Raw genomic sequence first — 24,978 nt, 5'->3', positions numbered from 1 at the left:
AATTTGCAACAGCAGTTTTACTATGCCCAATCTCACCAGCGATGACACGTTGAGAGAGACATTGCTTTTGCAGCTCGACAATTCTGCCATGTTCAAACTCTGTCAACTCTTTAGCCTTTGCCATATTTTTACCCAATGTAACACAGGAGATATGAGTGAAAGATGTTGACAACGCTAATGCTTAAATACAAATGACTAATTTTCTTACGTGTTTACCAATTAACGCTTCGTCTCAGTATGGTCTTAAACTTTTGACCAGCTAGTATTCAGGCTAGTTTCATAGAGTTCACATTTTCCCTATTAAATGCTAAAAAGGTTTGTTATTTTTATTTTATTTTTTCTTAATTTCATCTTTCGAAGTTCTGCTCAAATAAGTGGTTGAATCTAACAACGCAAAATGCATATTTTTTCTTTATGCTCATTGTCCTTAAGATTTTGGCCAGCAGTATATAGATGAAGTGGCGCGAAAATGTTGAGAACCTATAATGTAGAGTCAATGAAGGACAAAAATATTTGAATAAAGAGGAGTAAAATGTATGTATAAGGCAGTGGTTCCCAATTGGTGTGCAACAAAATTTTGTAAATATGTGACATCAATTATGCTTTTCACAACTGTGTAAAATAATCGAGTATATTTAGGCCAATGTGGCCTTATCATTGAATCGAGAGCATTTTTCCTTATTCAAAATATCCTCAAATTAGTTTATTTCGTGTTTTTAATCAGAAACACTGTTCTGCTTTCTGGTGCGATGATAGACGAGCGTGCTGTGAAGTTAACATTATTTTCCTAGTGTACTGTGAACACCAAAAGTTTGGGATCCCTGGTATAGGGAAGCAAATGTTATTCGTCCTGGTGACATTTTGGCAAAGGCTAGTTCGGCATACCCCACAGCATGGTTTGCTGCTTGAACAGGCCACTGTTTCAGTTCATTGTATAATACACACTCATATGATCTCTTCTGAAGGAAAACACGTGGTGACAGGGGCTAGTGTATGATTAACCAAGACAAGAAAAACATTATTTCCTAGGCTAATGTTCTATAATAAAAATAGACTTGTAATGTGCTGAAATTTAAAAAAATATATTATTTAACAAATAAAAGAATGGAAAACGTGATATGTCTGCATATCACACTCCTCCTCTCTCCTTTATTTCTAACTAAAGTTTAAAGTCAGTTAGTCAAGAAATTAAACACGTGAAAAGCAACTTAATAGAAATCTTTAATAACGATATGCGTGAAATCAATTTCTTAAACAGATAGGTATATACAATATAGCAGCAACTTTTAGATGAAGATAATAACACAGATAAAATATTTTTCACAGAATTAGCATAAAATGAAATGAGGATCTTCTGACAATGGGTAAACTTTACTGTACAACAGGGTACTCGTTAGTGGGAAACTACCGTACCACCCACCCACTATTACTCTGGTAATGGACGTATGATCTACAATTATAAGCGATTTTGAAAGACGGCCCAGCCTTTTAAGGTCGTCGTCTTCCTGGGGAACTTGAGCTACAGAAAAGTATTTTTGATTGTAATTGATTATGATTGGTCTGAAGTTGAAGGCATACGAGATACCTCTTGTATGTCGACCAGTCACTCTAGGAAAATATGCTATTTCTTGTGATTTGAGAAACGTTACATTTAGGCAGTGTGGAACAGGATCTTGAAGGATAATTGGTTGGGGGAATTAGTATAAGCAATAGTTTACGCTGCATGTTGAGTGTTGTAATAAAAAAAATGGTTATTTCACTTTTTGTACAATCTTATTATTCTGTTTAACATCACAACTCATATATTCGGAGACTGCATTACTTTATGATCGGTATTTTGACAATATCTCCAGCTATTAAGCATACTTATCTAATTGCTTAAAGAATAACCCAGACTTACCTTATTATACTACTACTACTAACAATACAATGGGTCAAATGATGTTTTCTGACTATCATCGCATGAGTCTCCGTATTATTGTCGTCTTTTGTGTATATATAAACTAACTACTTGCCAGACATTACTACGTTAAAACTAAAATATTCTTTCGTTCACATTATTACAAATAAGAGGTTCACAAACTTTCAAACAATGCTTCACAGGCCAACAAACATAGCTTCATACTTCAAGATCTTGTCATTCTAATCTCGTAGTTTCTTATCTGTTACTAGTGATTGATTCCCTTGTGTTATACAACACTCGTGAATGATTCTGTCAAATGCTGTGTACACGTGTAACACCACACAGGCATTCTCATTTGTACACTACTGTGTACACGTGTAACACCACACAGACATTCTCATTTGTACACGGGCAGAACAGCTCTATTGCTTTGGTAATAATTTCTGTTTATTTGCTGTGAGGCCCGTCACAGCCAGGTGGTTAAGGCCCTCGACTCGTAATCTGAGGGTCGCGGGTTCGAATCCCCATCGCACCAAACATGCTCGCCCTTTCAGCCGTGGGAACGTCATAATGTTACGGTCAATCCCACCACCCACCGTCAACTCTTTTACCAACGAATTACTAGCCCTCGTGTAACTTTGCGCGAAATTAAACAACAAAAATTATTCCCGTGAACTACACCGACAGTTTTGAGTCGTGAAACTCAAGTTATTCTCAACCATTGAGAAACAAGTGTAATCCTGCATATAATTCACTAACCAAGATTAATACTCACTCTATTGCTATCCTACTTGTTAATCAATATCTTATACCAACCTTGACTATACATAGTGAAATAACAAACCAGACTTATCAGGTCACCGTACATGAGTCGATTCCATTATTGTAGTTAATAACAAAAAAAAAAAAAAATCCAATGAAATAAGATCACTTCATTTCTGCTAGAACATGATTTATATTCTGTGTTGACTTACAGAACAAATGCTGACTGTTAGTGGAGGTGTTATATACACTCATATGTATTGACAGGTTCTGTGAGTAATTTTTGAACACTTTTACCGCTCATGTAGATAAAGAGTTTCTAATGAAGCACTGAACGACTGCTTTATTAGAGAAAAGAACTCAATAGCTTGGAAATTTGAGTCACAAAGCTCTTTTGGTTGAGTTTTTGAACCACTAACTAACATGTTAGTTGTACAAACTGAATATGTTCTAGTCATTACAAACACCAATTATCTTAAAAGTGCAGTAATTGATCAGCTAATAGTTGATCTTCTGAGGATAGCATGTGCTAAATCCAGCTCAGTAGCTCAGAAAGTAAGGATCACAAATTTCATTTTGTTCCGTCGACCTATTAATTGACAAATCTTTTAACTAACTAGTGATAGCTCATACACTTTATTAGTAAGACAGTGCCACTTAATAATTCAGAAAGCAGAGTCCACAAAACTTCTTTAGTCATTGATTTTTTGATAAAACAATTGCTCTAGATGCAGGTCAACAAGTGAAAATAACTTAATGTAATACTTCGGAAAGCAAGGACTCATATTTCCTATCAGTTGATGATCTTACAGTCAGTGACTGATCAAAATATTTATCTCTATGCTTATCACTCTCACTGGTATCAACTTCCAGTTCTTTGTCAAACCACTGCACAAAAGGGTGTTCATAATTTATAGTAACAGTTTGTTGTCATGTTCTGTGTGTGCCATATAACCACTGTATCTCATACATTGATGAAATCATTTGTCAAGAGTGTTGGGTGTAAACTAAGGTAACCAGATCAAATAGTTTATGTGCAGTTGGCATTTACCGAAGCTAAACTCAATTTTCACACTGAAATAAACGCTCTTTCATTGTTGTGTCATAATATTATCTACCATAAGACACCAACTGCTAATTGTTGATGTGCAAACTTGTGCATGTCAACTAATACAGTTCATATCCATTCTACACGTCTTTAGACCCTCCGAAACAGATACTAAAGTGTACGTCTTCACCATGTCAACGCTTTGTCCACGTCGGAGAACAGCTGGCTGGTAAAAATTAATTCTCTACTGTGTATGTATTTCTTTTGGTGCGTCGAATCTATCTAGCCATTGTTTCAGTAACATAACTATGGACCGTGGTAAAGTATAGCCCAACTGATGAAGTAATTAATAAAATAGAACAAATACTTATTTTCTCATTCAGTTTCTGGGAGAAGTCAAATGATATCCAGAAGCGTTCTTTGTAGGTGAAACCAACAATGCGGTAGTTTATCACGTCTAACCCAGTTTCGTATCTAAATAATATATAGCATATAGTGCCAATATCAATTTCTAATGTCCCTGCTCGAATGTAGTAGCTAAAACGGCCGTCATATGTTACTAAATGTTTCACTTTTTTAGGATATTATTGCAGAGTTTTCTGTTTTTGCTGACATTTGAATTACATTTTATGTAAGGAGAAGTACTCGCTACCAAGAGATAGAACTTATAACTGGAGAACTTTGTAAAAGAGAAGTACTGGGTGAAGTCTTCTCCTGAACACATGACTTTTCCCGATGTTACTTTTTGCCATTGGAGCTGTATTTTGCCAAGCAAAAAAAAAAGTAGACAAAGTTATATGTTTCAACCAATAACTCAATATGGCCAAGAAAGCAAATAGCAAGCAATAAATACTGGCGTTACAACTCAAAAACTAATGGAGCTAAAGTTGTACCTGGTCACACATTTGGAAGAGCACAAAAAACTGTTTAACTAAAGTGGGTTACTTTTGGGTGAATGTACAAGATGTTTTAATAGGACCCAAAGAACACGGACAACTGTTCAATCGAAACATCTAGTATGTTCCTTCAAAAATAAACCATTAAGCTTATAAGTCGTTGTTTACTACTTTGTATTATTTTAGCATTATATGCTTCCATACACAAGCCTGGCATGACCAGGAGGTTAAGGCGTTCGAATCCTCGTCACACAAAATATGCTCGCCCTTTCGGTCATGTGGGTGTTATAATGTGTTGGTCAATCTTACTATTCACTGCTAAAAGAGTACCCCAAGAATTAGCGGTAGGAGGTGATAACTAGCTACCTTTCTTCTAGAAGTATACTGTTCAATTAGGGACGGATAGCGCAGATAGCCTTTGTGTAACATTAATCTCCATATTGGTACAACTGCTATCTTCACTCATAAGTAGCACCTAGTGGCTCAACAGTATATCTGCAGATATACAATGCTAACAACTTGGTTTTTATACCGTGGTGAGCGCAGCTCAGGTAACCCATTGAAGAGCTTTGTGTCTAATTATAAACAAACAAACAGTTGTAAGTAATTTTCCTTAATAAATAAATCCATAAATATATTTACAAAGACGCTCTAGCCCACCGATCTCTTTTTTATGCCAAAGGTTCTCATGTGAATACTTTATTTTGGCTCTATCTTTAGACAACCTTCAATAAAGTCCACTCCAAAAAGTGTTGATTTGATGCTATTTCTATAGCATATTTTTATTTGGGTCAGAACATATTTTTCGGTAATTTTTACAAAATATAAAAATCAGCATTTATTTTCATAATATTGAAACAAATTTGAAATATATCGAATATACGAATTTTACATGCAAGTAAACGTATAAATTTCATTATTATTTATATCCGCTTCAGTTGCGTTGCTTAAACAATCCTTTAAAAAGCGCAAAATTCAGTGTTATACACAGAACAACTGTTAACTATATGCTATTGTTTATTTTAATATTATTAAAAGTTTAGATATTTCAATGTAGAGACCTCTAAACGCGACTTTATCACTTTTAAGTGATATCATAGCACAATGTCGTCTGGGATTATGTATCGTTACTCATGCTTTATATCGCAAAAGATTATTTTGTGATTAGTAATTAATATTTTAAAGATTTATACTACGTATCTAAATTATAACGCAAAAGAAATCACACAGAAGACTAAGAAAACGTTTTTGAAAAATTAATTTTTTAATACGAGAACGAGAGTAAAATTCCGCCATCTTTGGATTTTCCACGAGGTTCTAGCACGAGTGTGGATGAAATAATCGTTGTAGTTTTTAATAGCTGAACATTTAAAGGCTTATAAATGTCCCCAAGCCAACCTCTTCCTCCCAAAGAGAATGCTCTTTTCAAAAGAATATTGGTTCGTATATATTTTTTAATTTTTACATTATTTGTATATTTATATATTCAGTTTACAGCAAATTACCGAGGACTCGGTGGGCCTCGTTATAACAACTTTCACAGTAATACTATAGTGTTGACCTTAAGCCTAACACTCCCCTAAATTCGGGCCTAATAATATTGTATTTGTACAAACGTTGTTAGTATGCATTTGTAAGTTTGAGCCTATAAATATGGTATACGTTTGAAGTTGTATAATAACTCAGCTTATTCGGTAGAAGAAATATTTTTACGAATAAGATCGTTAAAATATTGCTTAGATTTTTGTAGCAAGTTTTCAGAAGTTTGAGTTATTTATAGTTTTAAATTTTCTAGAATTTTTAGTACCAGAAATCAGAAGTGAAATAAGAAATAAAGGTACAAATTTAATTACGTTTCTCTACAGTTTTCATTACATTTTTATTGTTTATTTGTTTTCACACTTTATATAGCATGGGCATATTTATCATATTTATTAATAGTTTAAGTTTCAAGAGTGAATTTAGGCTAACATATACATTTGAAAGATACTGTTTATAAGTGTTAAACTTTTATAAACTTCTGTGTCTGAAATGCTTTATTCTTAATTTTTGAATTGCATTCTAATATACTTTTCTTATTTTTTGCCCATCCATGTTTGAAAATGATTTGCCAAAATGTAATTCAAGAGTGTATTATTTTGTTAATAAATTCCAGATTTTTGTTACTTATTTACATTATTTTTCTGAGGTGAAAGTGGTCTTGAATTTTCCTGTATTCTCTTACTGAAAGCAACTCAGAGGGGACTCTGGAAAGTAGCAGATAATTTTAGTTGTCTTTGATGATTCTTAGTAATTTTACAATTATATATACATATTTTAATTTAGACAACTCTCAACCTATAGGTAAAATATTAACTTTTGGCAATGATAGTATCTTATGGGTTTTATACTAAAAGTGTTTATTCATAATGTATTTGTGGATCCCCTCTTTATAAAAAAAAATGACTCTTTATTATTCAGGAAATTATTTATCCTTAATGCCTGTAAAATGCTTACCTCGCATTACTGCCAATGGTAACACATTCCATATGGCAGCCATCGTGTTGGAAAAATAAAATATAACTGAAGCCTAACTTATTTTTTATAAATCTCAACCACATGTTCTGATGTCAAGTTGTTTTCAGAATATAGTGCCAAAACTTCATAGGTCTTTGTTTTTATCCCTCAGATAATTTTGTAAGCATAAATTAGATCACCTTTTAGTTTACTTTTATCAAGTTAAAATAACCTGTAGACAGCAATATTTCATTTGGTCTTTCAAGGCTGTGGTTAGATATCCATCCCTTATAAAACTAAAATTTCAAATTTATTTATTTTCAGCAAATCATTGATTATTTCTGTAAACTGTTGACATTGACTAATTCCATAAGAGATATTTCTTTCGTCATTGGAATTGTACTAGTAGTCCTCATGTGAACCCTTTCTACTAAGTTATTATTCTTTTTTTAAACAAAGTTACCAAAGCTGCACTCAATATTCCTTTTGAGGTTTAACTAGTCATTTGTACTTACCTTTTCTAATCATATCTGTAAAAACATTCAAAATATTTTATAATGTACTATTAACAGTAGAGCAGTGCTCTGTGACTTGCCCATGACTCTGCCAATATCTTCTTCAGTCACTGTTGAATGGGCTTCATTTGTATTAAATTTGTAATTTATTATAACATTGCATTTAATATAAATTACCAAATATTGTCAAACTTACCTTATTCATCAAGTCAATGTGTAATACCTCAATATATGTAATACAACTAGAAATACTTAGGAGCATAACTAATGGCATCAACAAGCTATTAATCTTCCTGCCCAATATCATTAAATAAGAAAAACACAGATGCATTGCAGAATTCTGAGGCAATTCACTGGTAATAAGGGTTCAATTTGAATTTAACTCCATTAGTAACATCCGTTTGCTTTTTCCTCACTGAAGCACACTACAGTCCAAATAACTAGTTTTATCTGAACCCTGACATGTTTTTCTTTATTATATAAAATTCCTTTTTTATATCCATATCTTGGAAAAAAATGAATGTTTATATGTTTTAAATTCTACATTTTGTCTTAAAATGTTAAAGTAATTAGCTATTGTAATTTACTGCTTTGTTTCTCATCAATGATCAAGAATAGAGTTGTAAGTGCATTTTAACACCTCATCTCGTGTGATTTGATGCTATGTTCTTCATAGTTATTTAGTACTTAAACATTAGACAGTGAAGTGCTTAGCATAAAAATAAAATTAAAAAATAATTGACATGTTAATATAAATATACTTCTGACAGATTGTAAACATTTAAGTCATTGTAAATGCTTAGCCTAAAGTAATTTGCTTCTACTGCATTATCAAAAGGATTTATACTTGAACCTTTGAACACACAATGTTTCTTAACTCTAGTGGCTTTATGGTCCAAACATAATATTTAGTAATGTTATGGTGTTTGTTATTAAAATCAGTTACATTATAGTAATATTTATTTAGAGTTTGTTTTTTTTCCTTCTTCTGTGAGCTGTGAAAAACTTCCAGAGAAAGGCTGAGTATAAGAAATATTTATCTGGTAGATTGATGTTTCCTATTTTACTTATTTTACATCATAATGTTCTTGATGTATTTATTTTAATAAGACCTTTCTCATTTTTTCTATTTTGTTTGCTTTTTAGCATTTAGGTCATTCATGTTTGTTCTTGAACTAGTATTATTTCTGGAAATAAGAGTCTGAACAAAATCTTTAATGTTTTGTCATCTGATTTTTTACTGTTTTTGTGTTTTGTTTTTAAATGAAATTGATTTAGACTGTCCATACTAATTGAATATTGCTGGTTGTGATAAATCAGCAAGAAATTGTAGTTAAATAATATATTTATGTATGTAGTAGTTATTCCCATCATCAAATTTTGGATCAGGCTTTGACTTTTTAATTTTATGTGCATTATTAAAGTTTTTACCATTGTTTTTATGATAGCAGAATTGTAAAGTAATATTAAATAATAGTACAGAAAGTAAAAGTTTGTAAAAATACATCAGACTAAATTAAGAAACATCTATGCAACTTTTTTTTTCCTTCACAGTCAAACCTTTGCTCTGACACTATAGAAAAATATACATTTTTGAAAATATTTGTATCTTACATGAGCTAAAATTTTGAACTTCATTTCAGATGTGGATAATGTTATTTGAATCAAGTGAACTCATGTTCAGAAGTTTCCAGTTATGAAATCTCTGAGTATGAGATATATTATGGAATGTACAAATTAGATGTGTCATATTTACATTTCTAAGTTGTAATTTTTTTTTATTACCCTATGTAAAACATATTTTGTTCCTGGATAGCATGTGTTATTTCTTAATTGCTTATGTTGTAAAAGTACATAAAATGGCCATTATTCCCTTCAAACTTTGTTTAGTGACCTGGATAATGAAATTTAGAAATTAACCTATTTTACTATGTAAAAATGGGCAAATTTTCACATTTTCATTTACATAAGGTGTGAATAAAACAACATATGAATCAAGATTTACATGTATTTATACTAAAGTTATTCAAAAATTAACAAAAATATTTAGAAGTGAGTAGTTTTTCAAGATTTGCAACTGTAATGTGAATCACTTTCACATAACAGCCTCCAAATATAGTCTCCCATCATGTTTTCATTACACACTCCTTGGTTGCAGTGTCCAAAGTCCAGTATATCTTGGTGGAAGCACTCACCTTGCTCCTCTGAGTATGCTCCCATGTTCTCCTTGAATTTATCAAGATGAGTGTCAAGGATATTGACTTTCACAGACATCCTGCAGCCCATTTTGCCATAGTTTTTCACCAGAGCCTCAACCACTTCCACATAATTTTTGGCTTTGTGATTGCCCAAGAAGCCCCGAACCACTGTGACAAAGCTTCCACAAGCTTTTTTTTTTCCTTCCTGCTGATCTTCTTGGAGAATTCTTTGCACTCCAGGATTTTTTTTATTTGTGGTCCAATGAAGACACCAGCTTTGATCTTTGCCTCAGACAGCTTAGGGAAGAAGTCTCGAAGGTACTTGAAGGCTACAGACTCCTTATCAAAAACTGTGACAAATTGTTTTATAAGACCTAGTTTTATGTGCAATGGTGGGAACAACACCTTCTGGAGGTCCACTAGTGGCTCACACTTGACATTGTGCATCCCCACAGAGAACTCTGTCCATTGTGGCTAGTGCTTCCTGTTGTAGTGTGCTGCAGTGTCCCTGCTGTTCCATAGGCAAAGATAACAAGGAAACTTGGCAAAGCCTCCTTGGAGACCCATCAGAATGCCACCATTTTGAAGTCTCTGATAACCTCCTATCCATACTCATCATACTTCAAGGCTTCTAGCAAGGTCTTGACACTGTTGTATTCCTCTTTGAGGTGTACCAAATTTTAAAAGGTTTAAAATTTGTATAATACAAAATCTTACTACTCAGGCAAGCAACAATTGTCCGTCCTACCTTCTAGAGTATTTTTGCAGTGTTTGCAGGTAAAATGAGATGCCCAAGGTTTGTCTTGATTCTTGACAGGCATGCCAAAATATGCCTTTTAGGCTTCACACATTTTAGCAGATGCTGTCACAGAGTACGTTTTTCTCTTGTCTTGATAAATTGGCCACATACACAGCAGAATGTGTCTTGGAGAATACTTGCAGCTTTTGATGTCATCTCTGATAAAATCAGGTATGTCTATGTGCTCACTTAGGCAGCTAGAACTAAACTGAAGTGGCGAGTCCCTGTATATATATATATATTACTATGGAAAGTTCTAGAAAATTCTCATAAGGTCTACAACATTCTAGAAAATTTGTGTAAGTTTGAGAAAATTCTGTATCAGCTACTCAGCACTGAATCTATCTGGAATGTTCTGGAAAATGGGTAAATTTGAAAATTTCATTACCCAGGTCACAAAAGCAAAGTTTAAAGAGAAAAATAGGTCTTTTCCATTTACTTTAGGCATACGAAATTGGGAAATGACACTTTCTGCCCAGGAACAAGAAAAAGCAAAAATTTTATTATATAGTGTTATGTGACTGTGTAAGAAATGGAAACATACAAGACAAATTTGTAATGTGTTACAACTCTTCATGTTTATGAATGAGGTCAGTTGTGATATGTGATTTGAGTTAATTAAAGGTGAAAATTTTCATAGATCAACTTTTTTATAAATATATATCAACTTGTATTATGGGAGTTCAGAAATAGTCAATAAAAGCAACTGTTATACTAAAGAAACATTGAGAGCAATTGTTAAAATAACAGCCAAACTGATATATAACAAGCATAGAAGAGTAATAAAACAGTAAGTAGATATGTGTAAAAAAAAGGGTAATTAATCTAAGTGAAATGAATAACTTGGAGATTTTATTAATGAAAATCAAGCCTATAAAATACTTTCTCCAAAGCTTATTATTATATTAAATATTTCATTGGATTCTTGGATACCTTGCCACTTTAAAAAACAGCTTTTAATAGAAATACATCATGGACAATGAGAAAAATCAAATGCCATCAAAATAGCTTATAAAAAAAAAGTGATTTAGTCATAGTTTCCTTTGTTCTTTATGTAACAAAGGAAAAAGAAATTTCGTTTAAAGAAAAAGAAAACAATCAACTCAGATGTAAGAAGTCGCTATGCTAACTTGATGATGATTTTAATCAAAATTTAACAGTTAATAAACATAAGGAAATGAAATAAATATTAATAGTTTTTAAATGAAAATGAACATAAAATTACTAAGAAAACATGTAACTGAAATATGTTACAATTGAGATTATGTTCTGAAATCAAAATCTGTTTATGATTCACAGTTAAGATACATAATGTGTATGTAAAATAACTTTTCAGTTAATGAGTTGAAAGCTAACAATTAAAAACATTTACCTAGTGAATGTCTAACAGTTACATTTATTAATTATGAAGATTTACATAATGAGTCTCAAATAGTAACTAATGAAAGTACTTTAAGGTTATTAGTTGACAAAGTTATTGATAAATTTGTGGATTTTTGGTGCAGCATAAAATTGTTTTATTGTACAAAATATTGGTTAGTGCTACTTTTATATGTATAAAAGCATACGTCATCCTAAAATTTAAGAAATTTATATATGTGGGTAGATTTTAATATCAGTCTTCTGAACTAAATTTTAAATCCTAATCATCAAATAATATGTAATAATGTTTTCCATTGCAGAAATGCTATGAACATAAACAATATAAAAATGGGTTGAAGTTTGCAAAGCAGATTCTTACAAATCCAAAATTTGCAGAACATGGGGGTAAGTTTGACATTTATTTACATCTGTTATATGTGTTATGTTATGGATAGATGTTTAAATAAAAATATTCTTTAGGAAGTACATTTCAAGGTAGATGGTACATAAAGAAACATTTTGCTAAATTATCCTCAAGACTGCTTGGTATAGAATAGATTATTACATTGTGTAGTTACTAAGTAAGCCCATTTATCTTATTGTATGTCATGAATCTGTTTAATGTGAATATAATTAAAAAATGCATTGAAAATATTGATTCAGAGTTGTACATATACGTGGAATTTCAGCTTTTACTGTGTTTTTATTAAGTAATATATTGTGAGAAAAAATTTCTTTGATTGTTTACCAGTAAAATAGAATATATTTGAATCATATTGAGAGCCTCTTACATATACCAGATATTCAAATATACAATATAAGATTACAGAGTAGGTTGATTTCTTCCAGATCTGTTTTTATTTGCATGGAACAGAAACAGTTTTATTGTTATGTTCAGAAGAGTAGATATGAATATTTACTACTTGTAGAATTTAATGTATTTCATTCTACATGCATCTTGCTGTTAGAAAACTTATTTCCCATGGAAGACATTTTTTTGCAACAGAAAACCATATTACTCTTAACAATTAGACCAAAAAGTCTTCAGCATTTATTTTTTTTGTAGTTTGTGGTAACTCTCTCTGTGAATCTAATTGGTCAACTTTCATGGACTGGGTTCTATGTAGGATGTATAGCATGTTGTCTCATGGAAGTTTTGTACAACGTATAGACAACAAAAGAATATTTGGTTCTTCAAGGCTGTACTGGCATATCCACTCCTAAAATGAAAAAATTGAATTTCACCCTTTTCAGAAAATCATCAGTTCCCCTTTAAACTATTCACTACTGCTGATAGCAATTTATTCCATTAGCCAGTTACCTTGTTAGAAAAATAAACTGTTTTACTGAAGCCTAGCCCATCTTATTGTTCCAAATCTAAACCTTGCCTTGTCTCATCTCATTGTCTTCAGAATACAGCATGGAAAATTCAAAGATTTTCTTATCAGTCTTCCAGATAATCTTGTTCTCTTCAATAAGATCATCTTGCACTCTTATTTTCTCAGGAGATGATAAGTTAGAGATCTTAATGTATCTATGTCCCTTTTGTAATATAGTTTGATATGGAATAAACAAGTGAAACTAATAGTTAAGTATGATAAAATAAGTACTTTGTTAGTAATTGAAATATAATAAGTAATAAAACAAGTGAGTTTTAGAGTTTGAGACAATACAAAAAGAATAAAATATATTGATATAATATCACATTTGTGTTGTATTTCTATTACTTTGGATTTTTTTTCTGTGATAAAATGAAATTGATATGTGCTCATTTTAAATTTTTCTGGAAAAAAACTTATTTGTCAATTTATTTATGTTGTTCCTTTCTCTGAGTTTGTCTTCTGTAAAAACAAAGGGCACAAAACCTAAGTAAAATGTTATATATGTATGAAATAATTGTACCTCTATGGGTGTAACCCATGCAAGATATATATTTTCAACAAACCATGCAGCTACCTTCTGTTTATATTTTCTGTAATGTATATTATTTAATTAGGGAAGATTTTACAAGGATATAAAATTAAGTATTCCGACAGATGTTTTTGGTGAGGGGGGGGTGTTTTAGAATGTACACCATAATATAACCAAGGTGCAGACTTGTTCTTTGGGAAAATACTTTTTTGTTAGATATAGTTTAATAACAGTTTTGTTGGGTAAGTATTTGAACATGTTCATGTTATTTTTTGTTTGTTTTTTTTGGTTGCTTATTCTTGTTGCTTCACACAAGTGTGTGCTAACAGTATTTTTATATCTTATCCAGAGCTTTTTAAATTATTAAGTGTTACATCATTTGGATAATTTGTAAAAAAAAATTGGAATGTTGTGAAAGATGTGAAATACAATTTGTGAATAATTGTTTCTTGGAAGGCAGAAACATTATTTTAAATTTGAAATGATGTTTCTTTAAGATTAATGTAGTTATTTTTGAGATTGAAATACATGTGTATCAATAAGTTAACTGTGCCGTTAATATCTACATCTAATAAGAACATTTTAGTTACTTCTATTATGTATTGCAATTTTAGTTTTAAAGCTACACATTTTAACAAATATTGTTTGCTTATGTTCCATCAGAAAAATTAAATCCTTAGAATAATTTTGTAAAGTTAAAATGAGGACTCTTTGTAAGGAATTAAGTTGTGTTCTGAAATAGCTTTACATTTATTACAAACCTATTCAAGATTATTTTAACTTTTATTGCAACCTGATACTGTAAGTAATAATTTTTCCTGTTTATTGATACATTTATAACTCACATGTCAGCATAATATCTGAAAAAAATAATTCTGGACTTCTTTGTTAGTGTTTTGCAGAATTACCATTATTTCTGTGCACTGTGCTTTGAAACTTCTGCAAAGTTATTTTCTGCTAGTTCATGATTAATGAAAAGTTATCTCAAGATGTGAAAAGTTGCAAAGTAGCTTTCCTTATATGTAATTGTAAAAAAATGCCCTTAAAAACTGTAAAGTACAAAATGTGAAACTGTGTGTTTCTTCCCATGGTCACAACAAATTTTTATGCCAAATTTGGTGAAGTTCCATTCCCAGGGAATGAATTGCTGGCAAAGAAATGCAAAAATGTTCTTAAAGACTACAAAAGACAAAAACAATTGGTATGCACCTGTGCATGAACCTAGTGAGATCCATCTATAATCTGTTAAGTAGTTACATGGACATACAAGAGACAGTACTTTATATTAATGTAAAATATTGTGACTGAAACATTTTTAATATTTTCTCTAGAGAACCTTTTTGGTTTTAAATTCATTGGTAAGACCAACTCAAGTATTAGTTATAAAAACCTCAATGAATTTGTCCTATTTATCATTTACCATATAGGAGTTTGAAGTTCAGAAGTATTTTGTGTGTGATTAATTTGTCTCTAACAGACCTTGTAAAAGTAAGATATAATGAACAGTTGCTCATTTCTAATACCTGTATAACCAACATTACCCCAAAAGATTTTTGGATCTTGGCTTGTTTTGTTTGGACACCCATTCCTTAAAATATTTAGTTCCAATTTTTGTGCCCTTTCCCAAGGTTATTTACAACAGTCTTTGTAATTTAATTGTATAGTTGCAAGATCAGGCAGATCTAGTTCCTCATGCTGTTTGTTGTGTATGTGAAAGACCATATTCAGCTGTGTCATTACAATTTTAAGTATTCATGAATAAAATAGAAATGTTATCTATAAAAACTTGTTGAGTAGCATAGTAATAGACATTTGTAAGTCATTGTGATTGTAAATGTAGATGGCAGGCAAAGGCAGTAAAATCAAATTGAGAACATTTCAAGGTTATGGGAAATTGATGATTATTGGACTAAAATGCTTTTAGATCATACCTTTCATTGAAGAATAAAAAATGGGTCAGTTTTAGTTGTCAGTGCAAATGACAAAACTGTATTGTAAAAGAGAGATGAAATTACTGAAAGAACAGTCAATTTTTATCTTGTGTAACTAAGAAAAGTTGTGATCTTTGAATCTAAAGAAGAAAGAGACCATTCTAAGGAAGTTTATGCTATCAGCTTATATGACTTATGAAAGTTACTTGGCTTCATTTTTTATGGTATTGATAAAATTGGTGGCTTCTAGGTTTTGCAAATATTTGTTAGAGACTATTTTCTTGGTGCATCCCTCTCATAATGCATCACTTTAAACCAGGCTTTGACAAATCTTGGGTGGCAAGTCACCATGCCAACTAGAAATTTCATCACGGCACCTAGTATTTTCTCCCATTTTATCTGTGTGGGGGGCTGTACTAAATAGAACTTGAATCTGGAATAGTTCTGGACTCTTGGAACTCTAGAACTATTTTTTGCTTTTTTTGAGTCATAAATCAAATTTTATTTCTAGGAATTTAATGATGAATTCAACACTTCATGTATTTTTCATGAATGAAGTGCTGTAATTACACAACACATTACTAATTTTGTTTTATTTTTTCCTCAATTCAGCTAATCATTGTACATGTTTAGACTCAGAGAAAGACCAAAGGCAATTAGTTCAAGCTAAACTATCAAATGGTTTCATGGGATCCTTAGTGTGCATTCATTGCTGTGAAAGTAAATAACTATATGTAGCCCTTATTTCCTGGTACATATAGTCAGGTTAGGCTCCTGAGTTTTTGAGCTAGCTCTTAAACCTTAATCCCTCAAGGTGGATTTCTTTACATGGTGAGGAAACCTCCCAGAGATGGTTTTGTACTTTCAACTCACTTTCTGGGATCTATACATTCATCCATGTGTTTGCCATAAAAGGTAGGAGAGGATCCTAGTGGTTGAGGGGTCCAATTCCAACACACTACTTTGACTTTGAATTCCTGTAGATGGGCAGTCTTGACTTGGACCTTCAGGGTCAGTTGGCTTGTCCACTTGGGCTAGGGTCAATTGAGTACCAGTGTTGGATATTCTTATCAGGTGTTGTGGATGTTGTCTAATGCTGGTGTTTGATACAGTGCTCATGAAATCCTTGTGTTGCTGCAGAGTTCATGTTTGGCATTGTAGTATATATCTTCGTAGGGCTTCATGGTTGGTGGGGTCAGTGGGCACTGAAATGTAGCATTTTTATTATTGATACCCCCAATTTTGAAAAAATTGGAAGCAACCATGTATGGATGACTGTTGTACAGTCTGATTTTGTACCTCAATTTCTAATTATCCATTCCTTATCCAAGAAATCCTTAGAGTAGATGCCCCTCCTTTTTATTCAGAAGGGATTAGAGGGGCTTGCTAGCTCCCCTAAGGCAGTAAAGAAGTTGCACTCTGGAGACATTTTGTGGAAACATCTTCACCACAACATATCATGCTCTTCTTGAAATCGAAGGCCATTGGGGTTATACCTATTAAGGCTACCCTCTGTGCAACTTTTTATTCTTCCAGAGGAGTTATAGTTGGGAGGGATTTAAAGAACATTCCTGAGTCAGAGATCCTTGCTGGTTTTTCCAGCCAAGGCATTTCTGCAGTGTGCCAAATCTCCACTCACAAAAATGGAATTAAGGTGCCTCCTAATGTTCTGATATTGATGTTTACATCACCACGTCCTCTTGCCACAGTAAAAGCAGGTTACCTGAACTGTAAAGTACAGCCATACATTCCCAACCCTCTCAGATGTTTCCAATGTCAATGGTTTGGTCACTTAAAAGCATCATGCCATGGTTTCTTTAACATGCTTGTTGTGGTGACAAAGACCACAACTCTTATGAGTGCAAACTAGAATCACACTGTACTAACTGAAGTGGTCCACACCCCTCTTACTCTACTTCTTGCCCTAAATGGTTGGAGGAGAAAGAGGTGCAACACTTGAAGACTATAAATAATATCTCCTACCCAGAGGCTCGGAAATTATTTTCCCCAACTACATCTCGGACATATGCTGCTACACTTCATTTCACTGCCATGGTGAGAGTGCAGACAGATCTCTCTGTGCCTCCAACAAAGTCATGTGCAAAACATCTGAATAATCTATTCTCCATGATTAAAAGAGTTGATGAATGTGTGTCTACTTCCATCCTGCCATTCATTCATGCCCTCAGTTGCTATAATCTTTATTCATAGACAGAGACCTACCTACTCAACCTAGGGCAGAATCCGTGGAGGTCAATAGACCTTCATCCAGTAAAGAAAGAAATGTGATCAAAAACGGAAAGGCTCTCTGCTACGTTCTCCTCCTTGTAAATAAAAATGTCCTCTCTGATCCAGTGTTTTCTGTTAAGGCTTTCATTAAAATATAGATGACATTAAGGATTTTATTAATTCTTACATCCCACTTGTTTCTCCTTACAAGAAATGTTTCTGAAACTTGCAGATACAGTCACCCTTTGGCAGAGATTTTTTGTACAGAAGTTACAGGTTGTGTGATGGATAAGTGCATGGTGGGGTGCCACTGCTGGTTTATCATCATATGTTCACTCTGTCTTCTTTGCCACTTGATACACACTTGAAGGCTGTAGCCATCCATGCTTTTTAGGTTATACCATTACTATTTGTTCTCTCTACCTGGCTCCTAAACAGACCTTGATGCCCTCATTGAGCAGTTACTGTCTCCATTTTAAAATCCTGATGGATTTTAATAGACATAATCTCCTCTGGGTTGGTGCTGATATTGATGAGAGGGGTCATTTGATAGAGCATATGCTCTTGAATCACAACCTGTCTCTATTCAATACTTGTTCTTTTATTGCTATTGATCATTCTTTCTGCTTCCCTTCACTTTTCTTGGAGGGTTGACTGTAACTCACAGGGCAGTGATCATTTTCCTATGAATTTGAGAGAGTGGTTGTGGTTGATCCATCTGACCTGCATGCTTTGATGGAAGTTGAACTAGGCCAATTCGCTTTCTTTCACTGCTCTCTCAGAACTTGGTCCTGCCCTTGTCTGTAAGCCATCAATAGACAACTGAGTTGTTCAGTGTATTTCTAAAACCTCAACATGTTACCCACAGCATCCTTGTTTTTGGGATCCTGCCTGCCACAAGGCAAGGAAAGCTCAAAAATGGACTTTCGTAGGTATTCCACAGTTTTAAACTGCATTGCATTTTTAGTATGGCATGCACATGCTCAGCAAGTCAGACGTCAAAGCCAGAAGGAATCTTGGATTAAATATACCTCTAGCATCTCTTTTTTTATGACTAGTTCTAGAGTCATATGGAACAAGATTTGTAAGGTTAGGAGACAGTATACATTTGACTCCCTTTTGATCTTCCTCTCTTATGACCAGGAAGTTGCTGATGCCCAGAACATCGCCAGTACTCTCAGCAAAAGCTGTTCTCGTATATCTAGCACTTCTGCTTCATCTCCCACCTTCTTAGTCATCAAGACAAGAGCAGAGAAATTGCCTTTTTCCGTTTGGGCTGATAGTCTCTGACTGTAATTGCCTCTTTACACTGGTGGAACTGAAGCTTGCTTTTCTTCAGTCTGGCAGTATATAAGTCTGACCCTATGATATTCATTACGAGATGCTATGCCATTCTCTCTCCTGCCTCTCTTTCTATTCTTCTGGTTGTTTTTAACTGGATCTGGCAGGAGAATGTTTTTCCTGATGCTCGGTGCCTTGCAATTGTACTCCCTTTTCGTAAACCTAGGAAGTATCCCAAGATTCCTTTGTACCTACCTTCCAATAGCTTTGACGAGCTGTCTCTTTAAAATTTTAGAGAGGATGGTTAATGCTCATGTTGTTTGGTTCTTGAATCAAATAACCTCCTCCCACCCACTCAGTGTGGGTTCTGACGATAGCACTTCACCATGGACCATCTGATTCAACTTGAAACATCAATCAGGGAAGTCTTTCTCAAGTGACAACATCTTGTTTCTGTATTTTTACATTGAGAAAGCTTATGATACAATATGGAGATAAGGCATCTTGTGAGACTTCCAATCTTACAGGTGGAGTGACCATTTACCCCTTTTTATTAAACATTTTTTAATGAATCAGCAATTCCAAATCTGTATGGGTTCAACCTTTCCTGTTCTTTCCCACAGGAACTAGGAGTCCCTCATGGCTATGTCTTGAGTGTTACACTTTTTATAATAAAGATTAAAACCATCAGTGGACAATTCCCCCCTACAGTTGCAAACAGTCTCTATGTCAACAACTTCCATATTTCGTGTTAGTCAGCAAGCATGAGGTTTATTGAATGGCAGCTACAGACTACCTTCAGTCACTTACTTATGGTTTTACCTTCATATTTTTGTACTAGTGATATATCTTCCATGGCATATATCGTAATTTTGAGAAAACTATATTTCCTCCTTTGTGAACAGAATTATATTGAAACTAGTAATGTTATCTACATTATTATTTATACTACAATTTAATATTAGGCTAGGCTTAGAAGAATAGGCCTAACATAATATCAGTTATGTAATCTAGGAGTAGATTCTCTAAAAGACCTTATTTGCAATATTGCTATATATTAATATAGTCATTGAAAAAGATGCTTAACTACAATATTTCTGTTATTTTAAAAAATTGTCACTGAGATGCACACACACTAGATTACAGTTAGGCTTAAATATTTTTGAATGAAAACTAGGCCACGTGTAATGTTTGAATAGGCCTAACATAACATCAGTTATGTAATCTAGGAGTAGATTCTCTAAAAGACCTTATTTCAAGAATTGTTCAGCACTCAATAAGGAAGAAGTCTAATTTCTGTTCCTAAGTATTTCCAAGACATCTGTGACAGTTTGTTTCAGGGTAATTTATACTCTCTGCCAAGATACATTGATATAAAACCAAAATTACTAATGATTTTTCTTCTAGCCATAAAGTTATAATTAAACATCGTATTTCAGGCATTGAGCATTAAATTTTATGATAACATTTTATAATTTGTGAAAAATTAAAGCCTGTGCTATAAATCAGTATAAAACTGTAAATGAAATTATTGTATCCAAAACTTATTTTCATCTCAAAACTTGTAAACAGTCAAATTTTTTTAAGCATTGTGAAATTGTGATTGACAATAATTTATATCAATGGTAAACTCAAAAGTCTAAACAATTTTGCTTTTAAACATAAAAGGGTTAAACTAGTTTTACTTTACTGCACTATTTAGTATTTTTGGGTATGGGTTAAGTTTTCTCCATTGTCACTTTATAGCAGTGGATCATGTTCCCAAATAGAAACACAGTTGACTTTGACCAAAAGGTTATTGTAACAAAATTTTATATTAAAATTGTACTGAATACTGCTTCATAATACACTATACAAATATTTTTGTATTAAGTAATTTTATGACATTTGGATTCTCCTTTAGTGCTGACATAAGTTTTATCTGAATAGAAGTATCATATGTTCAAGAAATACTGAACTTTACACTGTAGTACATTATTGCGAACTATATGTTGTAATGGCTTAAAACTGTCATGTTGATTTAGAACTAATGTGTAAATACAAATGATTATAGGAAAAGTATGTAATTAGTAACATGATGCACAAGTTGTTGGTGGTTTGATTTGTTGTTGAAAAAAACAAACTGGGCTATCTGTGCCACACATGTTGTAAAGAGAGGAAGTTTACTATAACATCAAAGCTATTGTGTGCATCTTTCTTGCAGAAAAATACCAAAGGTTATGCCTTAGTGGTTATTATGAAAAAACTATGGGTTTTTGATATGTGCAAATAGAGATGTATTTTAATGTAAAATAAAATTTAAGATCCATGAATATGTATAAGTACCTACAAATATTGGTGCAATTGATCTGATAGCACTTATGTAAATGAAACAGGGTGCAATATAAGTATTAGGATGAAAAAACATAAACCTGCAACTTTGAAATACTATGTATTGAAAACCGCATTAAAAGAAGCATTAATTTTTTTGTGAAATAAAATATAATTTAAATGAAAACATGGGTCTCATCCTGTATGTTCACTGAACTGAAACAGTGATCATACAACTTTCTATTATTTTATGCAATGGATGACAGCTTTCTTGATGATGACCACACAAGTGGTTGAAATGTTATAAAAGTTACAAAATAATCCTTTCAAAAAGCTTTATCTCTGGACTTTTCTTTATGCTACACATGTTGGACTGTATTTCACATGAGTTTAACTGACATAATTAACTTAAATTTGTCAAGCTTATGGTGTGTGTAGTACATAAATGTGTGTTCAGTATATTTTATGAATGAATACATTCCTGCTTTTTATTAAAGTAACTAAGAATTTAATAGCCTTTCCTCAAAATTTTATATTGCTTTAAATTAGTACTTCATAATAGAATGTATAAGAAATTAACATTTCCAAGAAGGATTTTGCTCCGATTTACATGTTTCTGATTTTGTTAACAGTTCTCAACCTAATTGCTTAACTATATACAGATGCATACTTACAAGGTTTAATGAAGTTTGTAAAACCTTGAAGATTTTTAGTTTTTTAATGGTAAACAGAGTATAATGTGTAAAATATCTTCTGATTAGGTATTGTGGAATGAAGCTGCTCTTACATTAAATAATGAATATCCATGATTTTTTTGATTTACATGGAGAAAAAAATGTGAATACAATTTGTTTACAACATACCTTAAAATTGTTTAGGCATTTATCTCAACATTTTAATTTGTGTGTCTTATTCGGGTAGTTATTTGTTGTACATTTTACGTTATGTTTTCTGTGGGGTAGTTATCTATCAAGTAATTTTTACCAAAATTGATCTAGTAAAGTTTTCTTTCACTTATATGACATGAAGTTTGTAATTGTACTGTTGGAAATTTACACACACTGAAAGAACTAACTCTTGTTTGAAATACCACTTGCATTGTTAAGAAAGGTAAGGAATGACTTTCACACCAGTTTGCAGATGTGTATTAAAAGTCAATTTTTAGGGTTAATCTAAATGAAAACTTGCATTTTCTCTTAATATAATATGGAGAATTAATATATTATATGCTAATATTTGTCTAAACATTTTCTAAATTATCAGGTTTGTTTTTAAGAGTGAAAAAATTAACACTAACTTGAAAAACAATATTAACTAAAAGTTTGCGGTCAGTAATTTGTACAGTAGAATTTAGTTTCTCTTGAATGAATAGCTTATATTAGTTTACAAAATAGATTAATTATACATGATTGAAATTTTAGGTAAAAGTATCTTCAAAAGTAATTTTTTTCATTTTGCATTATTATTTCTTGCACTCAATAGCAGTTTATATACTTCCATTTTATTTTTCTTAGAAACCCTGGCAATGAAGGGTCTCACCCTGAACTGCTTGGGGAGAAAAGAAGAGGCTTATGAATATGTTCGAAGAGGTTTAAGAAATGATCTGAAAAGTCATGTGTGTATCCTTTTTTTTTTTTTTTTTTTTGTGGTCAATGGACTAAAATTGGTACCATTTCTGCTGCTGTCTTTTTTTGTTGTTGTTACAAACTAAAAGAAGTGTTATTGTCTTCAAAATGTGGGTCAAAATTAATGATTAATCTTAAGTTTTTATTTTTGTTTTCACTTAATAATCTCAGTAAAAATTCATGGAAGTAATAAATTAGATTTGGTAGTAAAAGGACTAATTTTATATCATTTGTTATTCTTAAATGTAATAGATGTTTGACTGCCTTGTTTTGTGTAATGTGAAGATTCAAAGTAATGAAAACAATTTCTTAATCCTTCAAAAACAGTGTTAATAAATGTACTTGAGTGTTTAATTCAACCATAAACCATATTTTTTGCATAAGATATTGCTTCAAAACAGGATTCTCTATAATGCTAGTGTCATAATGAGCTCCTTTGTTAACCCTTGCATAGTGGGTCACAGGTCAAAAGCCATGTCATTGCCTTTGTTGACTTGCAATCAAAATTTTATTGAATTAGTATTTTATTACTTTGTCAGTAAGTTTGGAAACCAACTTTGTATTATAATTCAAACTTTAATAGTACACGGAAGTTAATTTCTTAATTTAAAAGTAAATATTAATAGAACACACCTGAGTAGAGATTTTAGTGAGTGTCATGATATGTTGAATGAAGCACTGTTTAAAATTAAATGTTTGTGATGTCAAAATACTAAGTCTATAGTTTCATACAAACTAGGAACTCAAATTACTAATATTGACAAGCTAGAATATAAAATAAAACTTTCATATCTTTTTATTTTGCTGAGGTGCAGCTAATGTATTTAAACACAATGGCACTGATTACCTCTTTCCGTTTTTGGAAATGGTCCCTAACATACACTTCAATATATGAAGTGTGAATAACCTGAAACTTGCTCCTTATTGTTTTCTCAGCCATTTTAATCTGGTAAAAGGCTACCACATCCCTTTGAACCAATATATCAAGGAGGTAGGTTGTGTCTTTAGTCTGCTCAAAGATTTGTATTTTTTAAACCTGAATACAGCTTAGTTATCATGCTTGATAAATTATAGTTTAATTCTATGGTATCAGTACAGTTATTTATGATTTGTTTGGCTATTCAGTTGTATATGTAAAACCTGAAAAAAAATTAATATATTCTCCACATGCAAAATTTTAAAAGGCTTAGCAATCTATGTACAGCAGCAACTGAGTTCAAAGGTCAAAGCAACAGGAGATAATTGTTTGCTCTACTTCTTGATTTATTGTTCTTATCTTAAGAAACATAAGTTTAATCATTTATTTCTAAATATCAATAGAACCTATATACATAATTATTGTATAATAACTGTAATGTGACTGTATATTACAAAATACTTGTCCATAGAAACACTGCCAAGATTGGGAAGACTAAAGGTCAGTTTAATATTATTAGATAGGATAACATGAGCATACATTCACCTTGTCAATGCAAGTTATGTATGTAATTTTAGCTAGGCATGACTGGAAGGCCAATATAATAAAAAATAATAAATATGTATAGATATACAACATTATGAAACTTATACTACTTACACTAAACATTTGTATTTTTTGTGTTATAATATGTAGTCATTCTAGCACAAAAAAAAGCATAATTTATATTTATTAATTTTTTATGATGGTTATGAGGTTGGTCATTTACAGACCCCACATAGTTAGGGTATAGAAA

At 32.2% G+C, this 24,978-nt stretch overlaps 1 protein-coding gene across 2 annotated transcripts in view; it reads left to right on the top strand.

The window, feature by feature from the left end:
- Positions 1–5,659: 5,659 nt before the first annotated feature.
- Naa15-16 (N-alpha-acetyltransferase 15/16) overlaps positions 5,660–24,978 on the top strand; it is a 64,469-nt gene continuing 45,150 nt past the window's right edge. For both annotated transcript variants that reach the window (XM_076465000.1, XM_076464999.1), the window contains exons 1-3: positions 5,660–6,048; positions 12,300–12,384; positions 23,156–23,260. In XM_076465000.1, the coding sequence (XP_076321115.1) occupies positions 5,992–6,048; positions 12,300–12,384; positions 23,156–23,260 (247 nt within the window). In that variant the 5' untranslated portion in view covers positions 5,660–5,991. The remainder of the gene's footprint in view (positions 6,049–12,299; positions 12,385–23,155; positions 23,261–24,978) is intronic.

The sequence above is a fragment of the Tachypleus tridentatus genome, chromosome 10, assembly GCF_004210375.1.
Source record: "Tachypleus tridentatus isolate NWPU-2018 chromosome 10, ASM421037v1, whole genome shotgun sequence".
Classification (NCBI taxonomy): Eukaryota; Metazoa; Arthropoda; class Merostomata; order Xiphosura; family Limulidae; genus Tachypleus; species Tachypleus tridentatus.
This window is presented reverse-complemented; position numbering and strand designations above follow the sequence as displayed.